Source organism: Aspergillus stella-maris (genome assembly GCF_047715825.1).
Source record: "Aspergillus stella-maris strain CBS 113639 unplaced genomic scaffold BDV14scaffold_10, whole genome shotgun sequence".
In the NCBI taxonomy this organism is placed as follows: Eukaryota; Fungi; Ascomycota; class Eurotiomycetes; order Eurotiales; family Aspergillaceae; genus Aspergillus; species Aspergillus stella-maris.
Genome location: NW_027396804.1, coordinates 405,816 through 424,215, shown reverse-complemented (window position 1 = coordinate 424,215; position 18,400 = coordinate 405,816). Strand labels below are relative to the sequence as shown.

Sequence of the window (18,400 nt, the reverse complement as noted above, 5' to 3'; positions counted from 1 at the left end):
CAAATCTGTAAAAGATCTCATCCAGACCCCTCGATAATCCCCCGAACAACCGCCGCGGCTCTCTCCAAACATTCAACAAACCTCTCCGTCCCCTCCCTCGGCCCCAAAATACAGAACTTGACACTATCGGCCTCAACCTCAAAATGCAACCAGACTCCCTCCTCATCCCTAAGACAACATCCATTCTCCGCCATCCCTGTCGCAAAACAATTACTAACCAACTTCCTCGGTCTTGCGCGCTTGTACACAGGGTCGTGGTATAACCCTGGCTCTTCCTCTCCATCTTCAGTCGAGACGATCTCACGGAGCATAGAGAGAAACCTATCAGACCCACCAGCCCTCGTACAAGCAAGCACAGAAGAGGAATGCGTCCTTACTGCCTCGACGAGGAGTCTTCTGAGGTCGACCGAGGAAGAGCTCCTTTTAGGGTTTTGCTCGTCACGTCTCTCACAATCCGCAACAACCGCCTCAACGAACGCCTTGATCTGCTCAGAAACAACCTGGTTTATCTCGACGCGCCCAGTCGCAAAATTACTCTGCAACACCGTTTCCCAGCATGGTGTGATATGATCGAAGTAGTATCGGGCTGCGAGTTGCACGATTATTTGGAACGCGCTGTTCGCGGGGATTTTGTGACGCTGCATTAGTGCGGAGCCGAAGGGGAGGGGTGCTGGGTAGCGGTGTTGACGGACGGCGCAGGCGGCGTTATAGCTGGTTTTGATTGATTGAATTAGTGACGCAATAGGGTGCGTTGGTGGAAGGAAAGAATGTGGGATGGGAATTGCTTTCGTTGCGGCGGGGTTGGATGCGATTGTGCCGTTAGTGTGGATAACATTGTGCTTTGGCTGGTATTGCTGTATATGGCGAACAATCTCAGTGTTCAGTTCATGTACCGTTCCTGCATCGAGGGCAGTATGGTCTCCCAAAATACCGGAGGCGCCATTAGCAGCAATGATGAACTCGATCGGCTTGTCGTGCCATCGGTTAGATCCGTCGCCGAAGTGAAAGTGTCGGCCTCGCTCGTCGGGTGTCACGGGCCGTCCGTCGTCGAGACATACTGTAAACGCGGATTTCTCGATCGTTTCAATGTAGGCTGTATTCTCCTGGCTGATGGACATGAATTTCTGGCGCGCCTGGGGAGTGTTAGTACCTGAGGCAACAGAAAGTTATGGTCCTTAGGGGAGTTCGGATGTATCCGAAAAACTCATACCTTGGCCCATGATGTCCGATCTCCTGCAGTGAGCATACCCAACCAGTCAATCTCCCTTGATCTCGTCTCTTGCAGTATTTGATGCAGCGGTTCTAGAAGCTTCTGGAGGATGGTACTGTGGCTTAGGCTTTGCTGAAAGTTTACCCTGTATACCTGCCCGCGTCGAAGCACAACAAAGTAATCGTTCCCCGGGTACTGCCTCAGCAGGTCGATACCGACCGCCGGTTCCCGAACAGTATTGAACAAGTACTTATACAAGTCCATACAAAGTGGTTGCTCATTCACTACACGGGGCGTTATCTCGACCTTCTCCAACCGGGCTTTGTACTGGATGACCGTTGCTGCGACTATCGCTGCTCGCTCGGCTTGGGACTGCTTGTGCGAGGTATTCGTCTCGGGGTGCGTGAAGAAGAAACTCATGAATGGTGCCAACGGGCCTTTGCGGACGAGATACTGGTTTTTTAGGTATAGGTCGTGGTACCACCTCTCGGGGTTAGCGGCCCTGATTGTTTGGAGTCGATCGTAGAGGCGTTGGCCCATGCTTCCTTGCGCCTGGAAGTCGGCAGCCAGTTTCATGGTTGAGTTGAATTCGTTGTCTGTGGCAAAGGCACGGAGATAGGAGAGATGGCGATCAATGAGCGTTCTGAGCTCCGGGATTGGAAGAGGGGGAAGGGCAAAAGAAGGAGTAGACGAGGATTGCGAGGAATGTTCATGGATACCGTTTGTCTTGACAATATCCGCAGGAGTTTTGGATGGTAAATCATCCTTTCGGACAATCTTGGACCGGCGTATGATTAATTGTACAAGATTCGTCAAACTTGGGGCGTCTAAAATCTCAGAGGTCTGCATAGGAGCCTGCAGCGTGCGAACAATCCAGTTCTTGAACTCGATGGCCAGCAGTGAGTCTAGACCAAGCTCAGCCACAGATGAGTTTGTGTTGATGTCCTCCGCATCAGTGGCTAGGAAAGTGGCCAATTGTGCCGTCGAGGCTTTCAGCACGATGTCGTGAATTTCTTCGATGTTGGTGGCATTAGCGATCTGCTGGTCGATCTTGGTTGATGACGGCCTTTTGCTGACCCCTAGAGAGTCTTCCGTAGTACTAGGCTTCAAAATAGAGCTGTAAAATGGATCATCCTGCTTACAATCTGCCATGTCTGGGCCCGCAATGATCTCTCTATGACCGCCCTGTTGGTGCTCGAGAGTAGTGGTCAGGCAATAATCGAGAAGATTTTCCAAGTCTCGCTGTGTCAGTGACGACCCACTATCCTGTGTATGACCTTCGATAGAGGCGAGTCGTAGAGTTGTGGATAGCTTATGGGTAGGGATGGAGCCCTCGCTATCCCGGAGACAGTCGATTGAGGTGAGCCGAATGCAAAAGGCCGACGGCAAGCTATCTATTGTTCGCCAGATCGCAGTTTCAGTATTTTGCTCGTAGTCACCGGTATGCTTCACGTCCTCTCTCTGAGCTCTTCCTTCCACATAGATGATACCTCTCAGATCAGCTGGCAAGCCACATAGAATCCCATCCGGGGTGTACTTTCCAGCTCTCTCTCCTTCGGCACTCGGCATTATGCTCACAATCTGTTTTGCTCCTCTTCGCTTCATGAAGTCGCACAGTGCTCCGTTGAGACGCGAGCTACCCCCCACCACCGCATAACTTTCATCACCAGTAAGAAGTAGGGTCTGTTGTCTTTGCTTCCGGTGCAATCGCCTAACGACAGCGGTATCACCGGCGTCTAAAACCAGCTTACCAGAGCAACGGTGACTTTGCACTAGTCGAAACGCATCGCTAATATCTTCAAGAGACATCTTGGTAAAAGTTATTGGTGCCAGCCTTTGCGCGTTATACAGGTGCATAATCTCCTCAAATGCAGCTGCAAGTTTCTGGGGTCGTTTTTGCGCCAATGGACTCAGATCTATAGAGGCAAACGTGATGTTTTTTCCCAGACCTCCACGCAGTCCGTTACTGGACTTCGTGACGTCGATTAGGTAGCCGAAATCCGCAACAATTGAGACGCTTTCTTGTAGGAGATCTGCCGACAAACAGTTGAGAACCATGTCAACCCCTCGTCCTCCTGTCCGTTGCACTATCGAGTCTTTAAAAGATGTTGTGCGGCTGGAGAAAACTTTTGTCTTCGGTATGCCTTTCTTCTCGATCAGCAGGTGCTCCTCCTCTATCACGCCCACGTTGGCATAAATCTCCAACTCGAGATACTGTGCCAGAGCTATCGCGGCCTGTCCAACAGCGCCGGCTGCACCGTGAATAAGAATACTTTGCCCCTTTTCAAGTCCCGCGAGGGTTACCAGAGCATGGTAAGCTGTCTGGAACGCAACCGGGATAGATGCCCCCTCCGTGAAGGAGATTGATTCACTTAATCGCTGAACAAGATGGCTCTTAACGCGCGCGATGTTGGTATACGGGAGAAAACTCCACCCACAGACACGGTCTCCTGGTTCAAAGACATCCTTACAGAGTAATCCGACATCAGTTACAACGCCGGCGAACTCGCCCAAGATTGATTCCGTCGGATCCGCACGGTCCAAAACAATCATGACGTCGGCTTTAATCACTCCATGCGCGTAGACCTTGACGGCGACTTCGTCGGGTTGCAGCTTCACATCTTCTGTTGGAACGAACACGGCGCTTTCTAGGAGTCCTGGTGTATTTATGTGCAGCTGCAATGTAACATCGTCGCCATGGAACGAGGATATCTCCTCCTTAACGTCGTATCCACGTTGGCTATTGACTGTCATCCACTCATTTGCAGGGCCATGCAGCGCTAATCTTGGAACTTGCAAGGCGCTGTCTCGGTAGATGTATTCGATATCACGTCCCGACGTGCCATCTGCGTTTAGGAAAGACCGGCTGAGCAGCTCTGATATGACTTCCTGCAGTGCAGAAATCCCGGGGTAATAGTCCAGTGTCACGACGGTCGCATCCTTCAGCAGTTGCTGAGCAACTCGTGCAATATGACTGTCAGAGAGGAATGCCGCCATTAATGAAATACCGGTGACTTGCTCATCGTCCATGACCGATACGCACAGAACCCTCGACAATCTATTGAGCTTTAATAGCAGGTCGCGTGGACTAACCGACTGTCCAATGAAAATAACATGGATAGAACCAGGGTCTAGTGTCTCGAGCCCAGAATGTAAGAGGGAACAGTCTTCCATATCTCCAGTGGATTGTAGATGTGAAACAAGATCTCCTGCTAGTAGCAGCGACCGAGGTGTCTCCGGGTAGCAGGAGATATTGACCCTTCGCCCGCGCGTTGAACCACCCTTCAGAGCAATTCTGCTGGGCAAAGTAGACAGGTCCACTGGTATCCAATCAACATAGTAGCAAGATAGAGGCGATTTTATTTGCTCAGGCGCTCCTTCCCCAATCGCCCGGAAGTCTTCTTGTGAAAGGGATCCGACTTGTTTCAATACTCCCTGGTCGTCCTCTTGGAATATCTCGACTTCAACCGACCCAGCTCTCCGCCCAGCCCTCGTCAAGCGACACGCAACCATCAGTTCATCACCCGGTTGTTTCGCAATATCAGCAGATATTGACACCTCGCCGACCGAAACCAGCATCACAGGTCCCTGGCTACAGTGACGATGGTAAAGTGGTAGGACCACATGCATGAAGGCGTCAAAGATCGTCGGATGAATAATATGCGGCTGCATATGTTGGGCCGGCATTATATGACTGACGTCTGGGACCTCAACTTTTGCAATTGCCTGATGGTCGCCGAGGCGCAGATGACGAATTATGGCAAAGTTATCCCCGTAGTCGATGCCGTTGCGGCGCATATCGGCATATATTGTTTCCGGGGGTACGCTCTCCCGGCATTGGGCTTTCATGTCATGAAGGTATTCTGGAGACATGGACTCAGCTTCCACAGACGAGGCGTCTACACGGAATTCTGCGCGGATGGAGCCTCCACAGTGCTCATTCCATGTCCCGTTTTCGGCTATCGAAGATATAGCAAAATCCTCCCAGATGAAGTTTGCATGACTGCGAGTTCCTTTTCTATGAGCTCCATGTGACGGCCTTAGACTCAGAAGTACCTCGATAAATCCAGGAGAGTCTGGGACAACGAGAGCTTTCGAGAATGAAATATCGCGGAAGGTATACTTGGTAATCTCACGCTTTTCCCCTCGATCCATTGTTACTTGCCGAAGCGCCTCAATAGCCATGCATAAAAAGGCGGATCCGGGGTACAACGCAAAGCCGTCGATGATGTGTTCCTGGAGCCACGGTAAATCATCGGCGCTTAGAAAGTGTCGGAATATAGGTTCGATCGTGCTAGTTCCTGGTAGACGCAGGCCCAACAGGTCATGGGGCGCGTGTGACCGCAATCGATAATCCTTGCTGAGCCTCGACTCATGCCAGTATTGGTTGGTATGATCCCAAGGGTATGAGGGTAGGTCTACTATCGGTGTTGCGATCTGGTGGTGTTCTGCTTCAGTCGAGAAGAGAAGCTCCGGCTTGGGTCGTATCGAAATTCCTTGTTCGAAAAGATTCTGTACTGTCCTTAGAGAAGCAAGATGGGCGTCCTCGCCTCGGATAAGGGTTGGAGTATAAGACCATTTACCTGTTAGCGTGCTATCTAATGAGCTCATTATCTGTCGAGCTGGACCTTTGAGCGCGGAATGGGGTCCGATTTCCACGAGAGCGAGGGTTCCATGGGTCGTGATAGAGTTGCCCATTGTCTCGATCAGTTGCACGAGTGCTGGTGCGAAGCGAACCTGCGATACCAAATTGTCCACCCAGTATGAAGAGTCTAACGACGACGTCACCTCAAGCCCGGTGACAGAGGAGAAATATTTTATTGGGTCCCTAGGGGGGGCTGTGAAAGTTCCATCGAGACATGACCTGAATCTCTCAGACACAGCATGCATATGATGCGAATGATATGCGATGTTGACTTTCAAGCGCCGGTTAAAAATCGAGGCCCTCGTCAGTAGTTTTTGCACCTCAATCACTGCCTCTTCGTCCCCAGATATAGTCACGCTTGAGGGGCTATTTACACACGCAACGACACACTGGCCTGGACCCTGCTTTTGCCGAACAAACTGGGTAGCTTCTGCCTCGCTCAAGCCCACGGCCAGCATTGCTCCCTTTGAAGGCACAGATTCTTTACACCACGCAGACACGAAACCCTTATAGTAGGCAATGGTTAATGCTTCCCTGTGCCCCAAGGCTCCCGCGGCGTAGGCTGCAGCAACTTCACCACTGGAATGACCAAGCACGGCGGCTGGTCTAACACCCAGGTGTGCCAACAAATCAACTATGGCAATTTGTACGGCAGTTGTTGCAGGTTGGGAAACCTCGCTGGAGTTGATTCTCGACGTAGCGTCGTCTCGGAGAAGCTCCTCCGCGAGGTCCCATGAGGCCCCAAGCTCCAACAGTATATCGCGAGACGTGTAGATGGACCGTGCAAAGGTAGATTCTGTCCAGAGCAGGAGTTCCTTCCCCATTCCAGCATGTTGCGCACCCTGCCCGGTAAAGATGAACACAATCTGCGGATTGGAAGACGCTTTGCTGAAGCGGCAGTTCCTGTCATCTAGTGCTGATAGAAGGTTGTTATACGAGGATGCAACAATGTTCGTCCGCCAGTTGAACTGAGATCGCCGGAAAAGGGTCTGCGATAGCTGCTGTCGTCGACGGTATGCTATTCCGTGGGTCAATACCCACTGCCGTGTATCCCGGATGGTCGCTTCCAATGAAGACTTGGACTTCGCTGAAAAGACGAATAAAAGCGGTTCTTCTTCTGCAAGGTCATCCTCACTATCACTCAATGGAGTCAAGGATCCGGCTGTGAAAAATGAACTGCTGTCGCTAATACCAGCATGGACCTCATTTTGGGGGGAACTGCTTGCGGGTGCAGATTCGAGAATGACATGCGCATTGGTGCCTCCGAACCCAAAGCTATTCACAGAGGCCAATCTCCCGGTATCAGAGGGCCAGTTGCGGGGTTGCTGTGGAATCTGAGAAAACGTCAGCATTTTGCACTGAATACTAATAGACTCGGGAAACCCACAATAATATTGCCATTCTCCAACAGACCCTCTAGGCTTGGCTTCACGGTCTCTAGCTCAGCAAGAGGTGGTATGATTCCCTTTTCAAGCGCCAGCACCGTCTTGATAACCCCAGCCAATCCACTCGTGCTCTCTGAATGCCCAATGTTGGCTTTCACAGAGCCCAGGAAAAGGGGTCGCTGACGACGTCGCTCTTCTGTTGATCCGGAGAAAACCCTCGTTATTGATGTTAACTCTGCTAGATCGCCCGCTTGTGTGCCTGTTCCGTGGGCTTCCACATAGGATACATCTAGCGGGTCTAGTCCAGCCTGGCGATATAGCGACTTGGCCAAGGCTTGCTGAGATTCAGAGCTGGGCATCAGGATTCCATTGGTTTTGCCGTCCTGGTTCATTCCACTGTGGCGAATGACCGCACGAATGCTATCACCATCCTCAATGGCGTCTGTAAGTCTTTTCAGAACCAAAACTGCAACCCCCTCACCACGCCCATACCCGGCTCCTCGGGCATCAAAGGGGTAGGACTTCCCATTGTCGTTTATCATACTACAGATAGTCTTAGAGTGGGCTCGAAGGCTGAAACCATAGATTGAGGAATAACATACTGCAGGGAGCTCATAGCAATTGTCATATCTGGATCCAGCAGTAAATTCGTTCCACCAACAATAGCCCGACTCGTCTCGCCAGCCCTCAAGGCTTGAACCGCCAAATGTAATGCCACCATGCCTCCAGAACATCCAGTGTCCAAACTCATACTGGGTCCGTGAAGGTCAAATACATAGGAGATCCTCCCGCACGCTGTCGCATCCCCACAACCCGTTAAATGGTGCTTCGCGAGCTGACTCGGATCTCGATAACTCATGCGATCGTAGTCACGGCTCACGAGGGCAACATAAGCCCCCGTATTTGACCCGCGAAGTGACTGAAGTGAGCATCCTGCATTTTCCAGTGCTTCATACGAGACCTCCAACAACAATCTCTGCTGCGGATCAATGGCCGCCGCTTCGGCTGCCGGAATGCCAAAGAAATTCGCGTCGAAGCGCGAGATATCCTCGTTGATAAAGAATCCCCCTCGTGCATTGTGTGTCCCTCGCGCATCCGGAGATGGATGGTGGAATGCTTTCCAGTTGTATCTGTCTTCTGGAACATCCGACCAACATTGTGTTCCCGAACGCACTATTTCCCATAGTTTCTCTGGTGTGTTCGCGTCGCCAGGAAAGCGGCAAGCGAGGCCAAGTATCGCAATGGGCTCTGGCGGCGTCGTCATCCTGGATGGTTGTTCGCACAATGTGTAGATGAGCGTTTGTTTTCCTCTGTGAGCAGCATATATCGTGTCATGTTCATTGTCTACACATACACCTGAGTTTGATTAGGCGCTCCGGTAATAGCGGAGAGCGGTATTGCAAGGTTAACCTGTAATTTTCCATGCCTCATTGAGAACGGCCCGGTGCTCCGCTTACGGCCCCCAACCCTAAGAGTCTGAAGGATCTGGGGTGCAGGAACACTACCGTTCTTGGAGACGCGCACAATATTATTGTTCTAAGCGGCTCTCAGAGCTCGGCCGAAAAGCAGTGCAAGACTATAGATCCGTATGCGTATGCTTATGCGGACTGGTGGGAATTCTAGCATTCTCTCGATATTTGATTGTGGCAAGCGAGCCTATCATGACATTTCTTATCCCTTCGGTTACCTATGCTTCAACAGTCCCCTCGCAACCTGCCAGACAAAATCAATCTGCCATTTCATGAGCATCGGCATTTCCGGGCCGTGCAGAACGTAAACATGCTCCTTCCCCGGTGCAAATACCTGACGCTTAGGCGCTCGCAAGCCCTTAAAAACAGCAATCTGTTTCTCCGGCGGTGAGATCTGATCCTTCTCCGGTGTCAGAAACATCACGGGCGTCGGCCAGACTTCCTTCACCATGGCCTCAGGAACGGGCTCGAACAGAAACATGCGGTGGTATGACTGTAGCGTTGTTCCGTAGGGGTTGTGTGTCAAGGATGGGTCAATGCGGTAACCCTCATCTTCCTCTCCGCTATCTTCCTCTCCTGTAACCTCCGTCGCATTATCCTCCGTTCCATCAATGTCTCCGTCATCATCTCCATCGATATTGGCATTAACATGCGAATTAAACGGAATCTCCGCTAGACTCTCCGCAATGGGCAAAACATACGGCGGTTCCCCCTTAAGCACCTGCCCCTCGCGATCCTTCAACATGTTCCTCTTCAGCCGTGCTGCGTCCGCCTCCGTAACAGGTAGGAATTTGAAAATGGGCGCGATAGCAATAACCCCTGCAATTCGACGGTCTACGCTTGCTGCGGATAAGGCAAGGCCGGCTGAGAGGGAGATGCCCCAGAAGAATATTGCTTTGCTATCCACGATATCGAGAGTTGTTAGGTATGTTAAGGCGTCGGAGTAATCTTCCACTTGGCGGATGGGGTCAATGTCGTTTCTGGGGAAGCCACCACTGATACCGGTATTGCGGGGGTCGTAGACAAGAGCGGTGATGCCCGCTTTCTGGAATTCTTCAGGGACTCCGGGTGGGAAGTTTGTGAGGACAACATTGAACTGTTAGTCGTTAGTCAACGTCTCTGCTGTGCATGGCGTAGAGGGCACGGGTATGGACAAACATACCCCGGGGCTTAGTATAACCGCTGGACCTCGTTGTGCAGCCGGATAAAGTCTGCCTCGCAGGAATATTCCATCGAGGGTCTTGAACTGCACTTTACGATAGTTTGCCATTGGTAGTCTGCGCCGTGTTGTCGGTGAGGGGAAGCAAACGTGGTCAGGCCCTGAGAAGTAGAATCCTAAGTTCTTCAGGGAAGTTGAGACCGGCATTAACGGCCGAAATCCCGCTCTTTGCCCAGCTAGATCAAGGCGACCTACTCCGAGAAGGATCTGATCTTACGCGGCTCGCAAGCTCTGTTTAACAGGGGTGTGCATGGTCGTATGAACTTGTATTGTACCCGGTAGTAACATACAGTACAGTTAGCCCTAACAAGTCTGCTGCACGTGTTTCGTTATTATATCAGCAAACCACTTGCTTGTAAATATGGGGGAGGACACTTTGTATACTGGAAATCAACTTTCAGTATGCGGAATCTGGACATGAATGGCTCGACCAACGGCGTTGACCATGGCAAGGTCAGCGACGACGGTTCAACCACCCACGAGCCCATTGCAATCGTTGGGATAGGCCTTCGACTACCGGGAAAGATCCACACAGCCGAGGCTCTATGGAGTATACTTTCCAATGGCAAAGAGACAAGCGGTCCAGTTCCGAGCAGCAGGTACAATGCCACAGGCTTTTACAGCGCCTCAAAGCGACCGGGCACCACGGGAGTGCAGCGAGGCCATTTTCTGGATGAATCAGATGCAATTGACAAACTGGACACCTCATTGTTCAATATGGGGGCCGCGGAAGTTGCGAAACTGGATCCGCAACAACGGATGCTGTTAGAGGTCGTTTGGGAGTGTATGGAGAATGCTGGTCAGACCGGGTGGAGAGGGACAGATACGGGGGTCTTTGTTGGGACTTGGGGTGATGTAAGACTCTTCCTAACTTAAACTCTACCGTCGAATGAAGAGTATTACAAAAGGGTACTAAGTACAGTATGCACAGGACTGGCAAGATCTCTTAAACAAAGACCCACAGCAGACAGGCGGGATGCTGAATGTCTCTGGCGCAGGGGACTTTGCGATCTCGAATCGCATCTCGTACGAGTATAACCTCACGGGGCCAAGGTAAACTACTTCGTGACTATGAGGAGACAGCCGGCTAACGTGAATGCCCAGCATGACAATAAAAGCTGCCTGTGTCTCGTCAATGATCGCCCTCCACCAGGCATCTCAATCCCTGAAAGAAGGCGCCTGCAGCGCAGCAATAGTAGCAGGGACAAACCTGATTCTCACACCCACACAAACAATCGCACAGACAGAAGCTGGCGTCCTCTCACCAACGGGGCAATGCCGTACTTTTGACGCATCGGCAAATGGGTACGCCCGCGGTGAAGCGATCAATGCAATCCTGATCAAGAAGCTATCTGATGCGGTTCGCGACCAAGATCCAATCCGTGCAGTCATTCGTGCTACAGCTGTGAATTGTGATGGTATGTCCAATGGAATTAGCGCGCCGAATCCGGTAGCGCACGAGAAATTGATTAGGCGCGCTTACAAGGTTGCTGGGTTGGATCCGCTTGATACGCCCTCTGTTGAAGCTCATGGAACAGGAACTCCCAGCGGCGATCCGCTTGAGATGCGCGGGTTGGCGGGTGCATTTGGCGGTCACAGAGAGACCTACGTTGGCAGCGTCAAGGCAAATGTAGGTCATGGGGAGGGTGCCTCGGGTGTCACCAGCATCATCAAAGCCATTTTGATGCTCGAGAATAGGGCTATTCCTCCCCAAGTTAACTTTGAGACCCCGAACCCAAACATTCCTTTCCAGGCAGCGGGAATGGTCGTCCCCATAGAGGCGATGCCGTGGCCTGTCGGGAGACCGGAACGAATAAGTGTGAATTCATTTGGCATCACTGGTGCCAATGCGCATGCTATAATTGAGTCTGCTGCTGCACATGGTGTGAGGATGTCTACTCGACAGAGAGATCTATCTGCGCCGAGTCTGTTTGTGTTATCCGCGCACACACAGGGGTCGCTGAAAACGAAGGCACAACAAATCCAGGAGTACGTGGAGCGTGCACCAGAGCGAGCCAGTAACCTTGCATACACCTTATCATGTCGGCGCGAGCATTTGACGCATAGAGCTTTTTGCGTTTTGGGGTCCAAACACGACAGTGAAATCATCTACCCAGCGGAGGGAACCAAGAAAACTCCTGTCATGTATTTTGTCTTCACTGGTCAAGGTGCCCAGTGTCCAGCAATGGGGAAGGAGCTCATTGGGGGATTTCCTCAGTTCCGGGACGATCTCGTTCGTATGGGCCACGTCTTAGCAAAATCACCACATCCACCGACATGGGATTTAGTCGATGAACTCCTCAAGCCTGAACCCAAGAGCCGGATTAACGAAGCGGAGCTCTCTCAGCCCTTGTGTACCGCGATTCAGATTGCGCTGGTTAACCTACTGGTGTCAACGGTGGGTATTTCCCCATCAGCAGTGGTCGGCCATTCCAGCGGCGAGATCGCGGCCGCATACGCCGCCGGTGCAATTACAGCAGATGAAGCTATACTCATCGCATACTATCGCGGCCGCGCTGCTTGTCATTTACGTCATTCAGGGTCCGGGGCAATGGTTGCCGTTGGGATGGGCCGTGCCGAGGCAAAACTTTATCTGGACGGCGATGTGGTGGTTGCTTGCGACAATAGCCCGAATAGCGTTACTTTATCTGGAAGCAGAGATGCTCTTGAATCAGTGGTGGAACAGATTAAGGCCGATGACAAGGACCTGTTTGTCCGTTTTCTTAAGACAGATGGCATGGCTTATCACTCTAGCCATATGGCAGAGGTAGGGCCAGGGTATCAGGAAAACCTGAGGAACATACTCCACCCGTCGGCTGCTAAGATCCCTTTCATTTCTACAGTCACCGGTAAAAGAATTGCATGTGATACGTTGCTCGACGGTGCATATTGGCGACGCAACCTAGAGTCTCCGGTCAAGTTCTACCCAGCTGTCAAGACACTACTTGCCAGCCAGCAACAGTCCGACCAGCTGTTTCTGGAGATCGGTCCACATTCAGCGCTGTCAGGGCCTCTACGCCAGATATTCAAGAATACCGTGACGAAAGGACGACTGAGCTACCTTCCGAGTCTTATCCGAGGCAAGAACTCTGTGGAGAGTATTCTCGAGTTGTGTGGACAGCTGTACCTAAGCAGAGTGGACCTTCATCTCCAGAAATTGAATAGCGGTGACGTGACCCTGACAGATTTACCACCCTACCCATGGCAACACGATGTATCGCACTGGGCCGAGACTCGAGCTACAAGAGAGTGGTATGTCGAAGCATCCTTTACCAAGTTCACTATGGGTAGCTAACATTCTCCAGGAGATCTCGCCCTTTTCCACCCCACGAGCTTCTCGGCTCACGGATACTCGAAGGTAATGACATTGAGCCGACATGGCGCAATCTTCTCCGGCTACGTGATGCTCCCTGGCTACAAGACCATAAGGTACTAAATGACATGGTCTTTCCTTGCGCCGGGTACATTGCTATGGCAGGCGAGGCCATTCGGCAAATCACGGGCGCAGATAGCTTTACCATTCGCCATTTCAACATTCAATCAGCAATGGTGTTGACCGATGAGCAGACAGTTGAAATTTCGACATCTTTCAAGCCATCGCCAGGTAATAATATGAGCTGGTATGACTTTACAATATACTCTCACAACGGCAATGTGTGGACCAAACACTGCGACGGTCAGGCCAGGGGTGGACGAGACCAACAATTGCCTGAGACTACAGTATTTGACTACGACGACGTTCCACTTCCCAGACAAGTCCGCGCGCCCTATCCAATCTTCTCGCGGGTCGGGGTCCACTATGGGCCAACTTTCCAAGGCTTGGAGGACGTCTCTGCCATGCCTGGACAGAGGGCAGCCGTTGCATCGCTCTGCGCTGCTCCGGTAACAGGCTCAGATTATCCTCTCCACCCGACTACAATCGATCAGTGCCTTCAGTTACTAGGTCTTGCTGCGGCGGACGGACTCAGTCATCATTTTGAGGAAATCCTCCTTCCAACCGGTGTCGACCATATTCATATCAGTTCTAAACCCCTGGCTCGGAGTGATTCACCAATGCGTGTCATCGCAACCGCTTCTGCAGCTGAGGGGGCTCTCAATGGCGTCAATGGCGAGATAATAGTTGCGTCAGATGATAAAATCCTTCTTTCGGCGCGCGGTTGCAGATTGACAACGTTCGAGCAACAAGATGAAAAGGTTTCCAGAGATGACAGAATCGCTGCGGCAAGATTACATTGGCGGCCTGACTTGGACTTTGTCCAGCTAGACAGCCTTATGGTCTCGGAAGAGAAGGATTTGGACGCATTAAAGTTAATGGAAACGTATGTCTTTGTCTGTGCTCTCGAAATACAACATCGGATAAAGGAGCATGCACCATATTACGGCCACTGGGACAAGTTTCACCGATGGATTGAAGATTTCATTGATCGAGGGCGAAGGGGTGAAAACACACTGGTAAAAAACAGTGACAATATCGTCGCACTGAATCAACTGCACCGGCAAGCCCTCATCCAGAACTTGCAAGGGAAAGTTTTGGATCGCGATTATGAGTTTTCATCTGTCGCTGACTTGGTGACGCGTCTCGTCGACAATGCTGTTGAGGTCTTCAAAGGTGAAATGCAGATTCTCGACGTATACATCCGAGACGACGGCCTAACGAAGCTCTACGCCATGACAGGCGACAGGATAGATTCGACCAACTTCTTCATAACAGCCGGACACACAAACCCGACGATGCGGATTCTGGAAATCGGCGCTGGGACGGGCGGCACAACACTGTTGGCCCTGCAGGCTCTCACATCCATCAACGGAGAACCAACGTACTCCAACTACACATTCACTGACGTCTCATCGGGCTTTTTCACGGCAGCTAAAGACCGGTTTGAATTGTATCCAGGTCTAGAATTCAAGACACTGGATATTGGTAGGGATCCGGTCGAGCAAGGGTTTGAACCGGGATCATACGACCTGATCATTGCTTCGAATGTGATTCATGCGACTGAAACACTTAGTGTGACTTTGAAAAATGTTCGAACACTACTTCATCCACGCGGTAGATTCTTCCTCCAGGAACTTACGCCCGCCGCGGCAAAAATGATTAATCTGATTATGGGCCCATTACCGGGATGGTGGCTTGGTGAAGCCGATGACCGCGCAATGGAGCCGATAATTTCTCCCAAACGATGGGACTTTGAGCTCCGTCGTGCTGGGTTTGACGGCATTGAGTGCCTTGTTCATGATGATCCCAATGGAAGGAACCACCTCGGAGTGAATATGATCTCGAGGCCGAGCAGAAGTCTGATCTCAGATTTTCCGAGCGTTACGCTCCTACTCCGCGAAGGCCAAGTCGGGTCGCAGCCTGTCGAGATGATTGTACAAGCATTAAAGAAGAAGGACTATCACATTGACCTGCATTGTCTATCTCTAGGACACCAATCACAGCTTCCAGTCTACCAAGATATCATCTCTCTCCTTGAAATCGACGCTCCATTTGTGGACAACATTTCCACCGAGAACTTTGCGCTCCTCCAGCAAGTCGTCAATCATTTGGTATCCGGTTCATCGAAGCTCCTCTGGGTCATGGGATCAGCGCAGATTGGCCCAGTAACAGAGCCAGCCTTTGGCCTCACACTGGGTCTTATGAGGAGTATCCGCGCGGAGCTCTCTCCGTCAATTGCAACACTAGAGATTGATCGACTCGATCCCCGGGTTGCGACAACAGCCATTGACGTCTTTGAAAAGTTTCAAGAAACAGCAGGGGCCTCATCTGGTAACCCTGATCATGAATATGCTATGCGGAATGGGATCGTTCATGTGGGCAGGTTCCACTGGACGGGAGTCTCGAAGGAGCTTGCCCAGTCTTATGATACATCTGAGTACCCGTTGAGAATGGAGAAGACCCGCGGTCCGTTGCCAAACGAGGCTGCAGGGGCTGTGTCCAAGGTCTTTATTTGGACACCGCACTTACCTGCTCGCGCTCGCCTGGGCGACAACGATATAACTGTTAACGTTGCGTACTCAGACGTGGAGGGATCTTCGGGGTCTGGCACGGTTGCAGCGGTTGGGCCCAGTGTTTGCGCGCTCAAACCAGGTGATAGAGTCATGGTTCTCGTAGGAGCAAGAGACGGGAAAAGCAGTCTCGCAAAATCTGTCACAATTCCAGCCAACCAGGCAGTTAAGATCCTGACGAGATAAACCTGGAGGAAGCGGCTAGCATGGCTCTGCCATTTGCCACTGTCATTTACTCTCTCATCATGGTAGCGAACATTCGTCGGGGACAAACGGTTTTTGTGCACGGTGCTGCCACCGCCGCCGTTCATGCTGCTATCCAAATATGTCGGATGCTGGGGGTCGAGGTATACGCTAGCGCTGCAAACCAAAGTGAGGCAGGATATCTGACCGCCGCATTGGGCCTATTTGAAACCAATATCCTTGACTCCTCGCACGGTGTGTTCTTCCCTGCTTTGCTGGACATGACAAACAACCGAGGGGTAGATGTTGTACTGTTCGATACTCCAGATAGCGAGGAGCTCGAAGCTTGTTGGAGGTGCTTAGCTCCACGTGGAAAGGTAGGGAGACTTCCTGAACAATGTGGGCAACCTGACTAAACGATTAATCTCCAGTTGATTGCACTACGAACCTTAGACATACGAGGTCTGGACATCAAACTTGTCGAGTCGAACAAGAGCTTTGCTTCTGTCGACATCAATACCTTACAAGATTTGTACCAGGGGTAAGGCTGCAAATTGATACCTAACATATAGTCAACATCTGACATTGATAGGCTATTTGAGGAGATACTCTCTCTTTACCACCAAGGTCACATAACGCCTATCGCGGTGAAACTCATTACGGCAGATCAACAACTCGAAAACCAGCTCACAAAGGTCAGCGACACAGTAAGTGGAGCGATTATCGAGATTCCGGAGAATCCACAACCAAGGAACGCCCCGATCCCGCCAGGGCTGAGCTTGTGGGACGACGCCGCGTATCTCTTAGTCGGCGGTCTTGGAGGACTGGGCCAATCTGTTTCCACATATCTCATCGAACGCGGTGCACGACACTTAATCTACCTCTCTCGGAAGGCTGGCTCTCTACCTGAGCATGAGCGTTTCGCCCATGAGCTTGAGAGCCAAGGCTGCTCCGTTCAAATGATACAAGCAGACGTTGGCGATACTCAGGCTATGAAATTTGCAATAGCACAAGTACAAGAGGAGCGCCCCATTGCGGGCGTCTTACATCTGGGGATGGTGCTAGCGGATCAACATTTTTTGTCAATGGATTACAGCAACTGGTGCGCCGCGTTGAAACCTAGGGTGTCAGGAACATGGAACATTCACGAGGCATTACTCGCAGCAAGCGCGAACCTCGACTTCTTCGTCATCTTCGGCTCTGTCTCGGGTTCGTTCGGTATTGCTCACCAGGCCAATTATGGTGCTGCCAATACATTCCAGGACGCCTTTGTTCGGTATCGGCATTCGCTCGGCCTACCAGCGTCGATATTGAACATCGGTGCTATGGCAAGCGTCGGATACGTTAGCGAGAACAAAGGCGTCGAGGAGTACTTCCGCGGTGCAGGTATGCCGTTCCTCGACGAAGGTGACTTCTTCCATGTGCTGCATCAATCGATTGTTCAGCAGTTCTCCTCCCACTCCGACGAAAGCATAACCAACAGAAGCCAATTGACTCTCGGCCTCCGCTCTACAAAACCGATGGACGACCCCAGCAACCGCGTCCTCTGGAAACACGACCGCCGTGCGGACATATACCGAAACATTGAAGCCGCGCGCCTCTTGAAGAATACCGGATCTAGCACCGGGACTGGAGATAGTCTGGCTACCTTCATGAGCGCCGTTCGGTCCCGATCTACACCATCGCTCCTCGACGATCCAGAGACTCTTTGCTTCGTAACGCATGAAATAGGCGTGCACATCTACGAGCTTATGCTGAGACCCGTTGAAGAGCTGGATGTATCCAAGGCCCTGGTGACGCTGGGCGTGGACTCATTGGTCATTGTTGAGATTCGGAATTGGCTGAGGCGTCGACTGGAGGTTGAGGCTAGTACGTTGGAGATTCTGAATGGCGGGACAATAGAGATGCTGGGGAGAGTCACGGTGGAGAGGTTGAGGAGGCAGTATGTTGCCTAGATGCACAGTTATTCTATACCGAATCAGAGTACCAGACGTCAATACATGTCTACTATGAACAGAGCGCGCAGGCAAAATGGTCTAGTCGTTGGCCTTGGGCAGCAATTACCCACCCGTCAAAGCCTTGGTGAAATATAAGCGGATCGGATGAATCCAAACGGGGGTGTTGAAGCCTAAGACATGAGTTACAGATTAGACGGGTTGCCCGAGGAAATGTTTCGGATACATCCGATGAGTACCTGTATGCCTAAGGCATATGAATCTTGCTCACCACTAAGTTACAAATCATGGGCAGAACAGGTACTGTCTCAGCATAAATCCACGTAGA

General features: G+C 51.5%; 3 protein-coding genes across 3 annotated transcripts; 1 reads left to right on the top strand and 2 right to left on the bottom strand.

The window, feature by feature from the left end:
• Nucleotides 1–17: 17 nt before the first annotated feature.
• On the bottom strand, nucleotides 18–8,504 carry BDV14DRAFT_197378 (uncharacterized protein; the record flags this gene model as incomplete). Its single annotated transcript, XM_073772666.1, has 4 exons — nucleotides 18–1,133; nucleotides 1,211–7,189; nucleotides 7,243–7,783; nucleotides 7,843–8,504. 4 exons carry the CDS (start codon nucleotides 8,502–8,504, stop codon nucleotides 18–20), a joined length of 8,298 nt encoding a protein of 2,765 aa, XP_073631113.1.
• A 419-nt stretch (nucleotides 8,505–8,923) lies between these two features.
• Nucleotides 8,924–9,979, bottom strand: BDV14DRAFT_197377 (alpha/beta hydrolase; the record flags this gene model as incomplete). The annotated part of the gene is made up of 2 exons (XM_073772665.1): nucleotides 8,924–9,805; nucleotides 9,872–9,979. The coding sequence occupies 2 exons, from the start codon at nucleotides 9,977–9,979 to the stop codon at nucleotides 8,924–8,926; spliced, it is 990 nt and encodes a 329-aa protein (XP_073631112.1).
• A 351-nt stretch (nucleotides 9,980–10,330) lies between these two features.
• BDV14DRAFT_206794 (type I polyketide synthase) lies at nucleotides 10,331–18,072 on the top strand (the record flags this gene model as incomplete). The annotated part of the gene is made up of 8 exons (XM_073774991.1): nucleotides 10,331–10,783; nucleotides 10,860–10,981; nucleotides 11,033–13,180; nucleotides 13,234–14,257; nucleotides 14,291–16,075; nucleotides 16,117–16,516; nucleotides 16,571–16,658; nucleotides 16,710–18,072. The coding sequence occupies 8 exons, from the start codon at nucleotides 10,331–10,333 to the stop codon at nucleotides 18,070–18,072; spliced, it is 7,383 nt and encodes a 2,460-aa protein (XP_073631111.1).
• Between the last annotated feature and the right edge of the window lie 328 nt (nucleotides 18,073–18,400).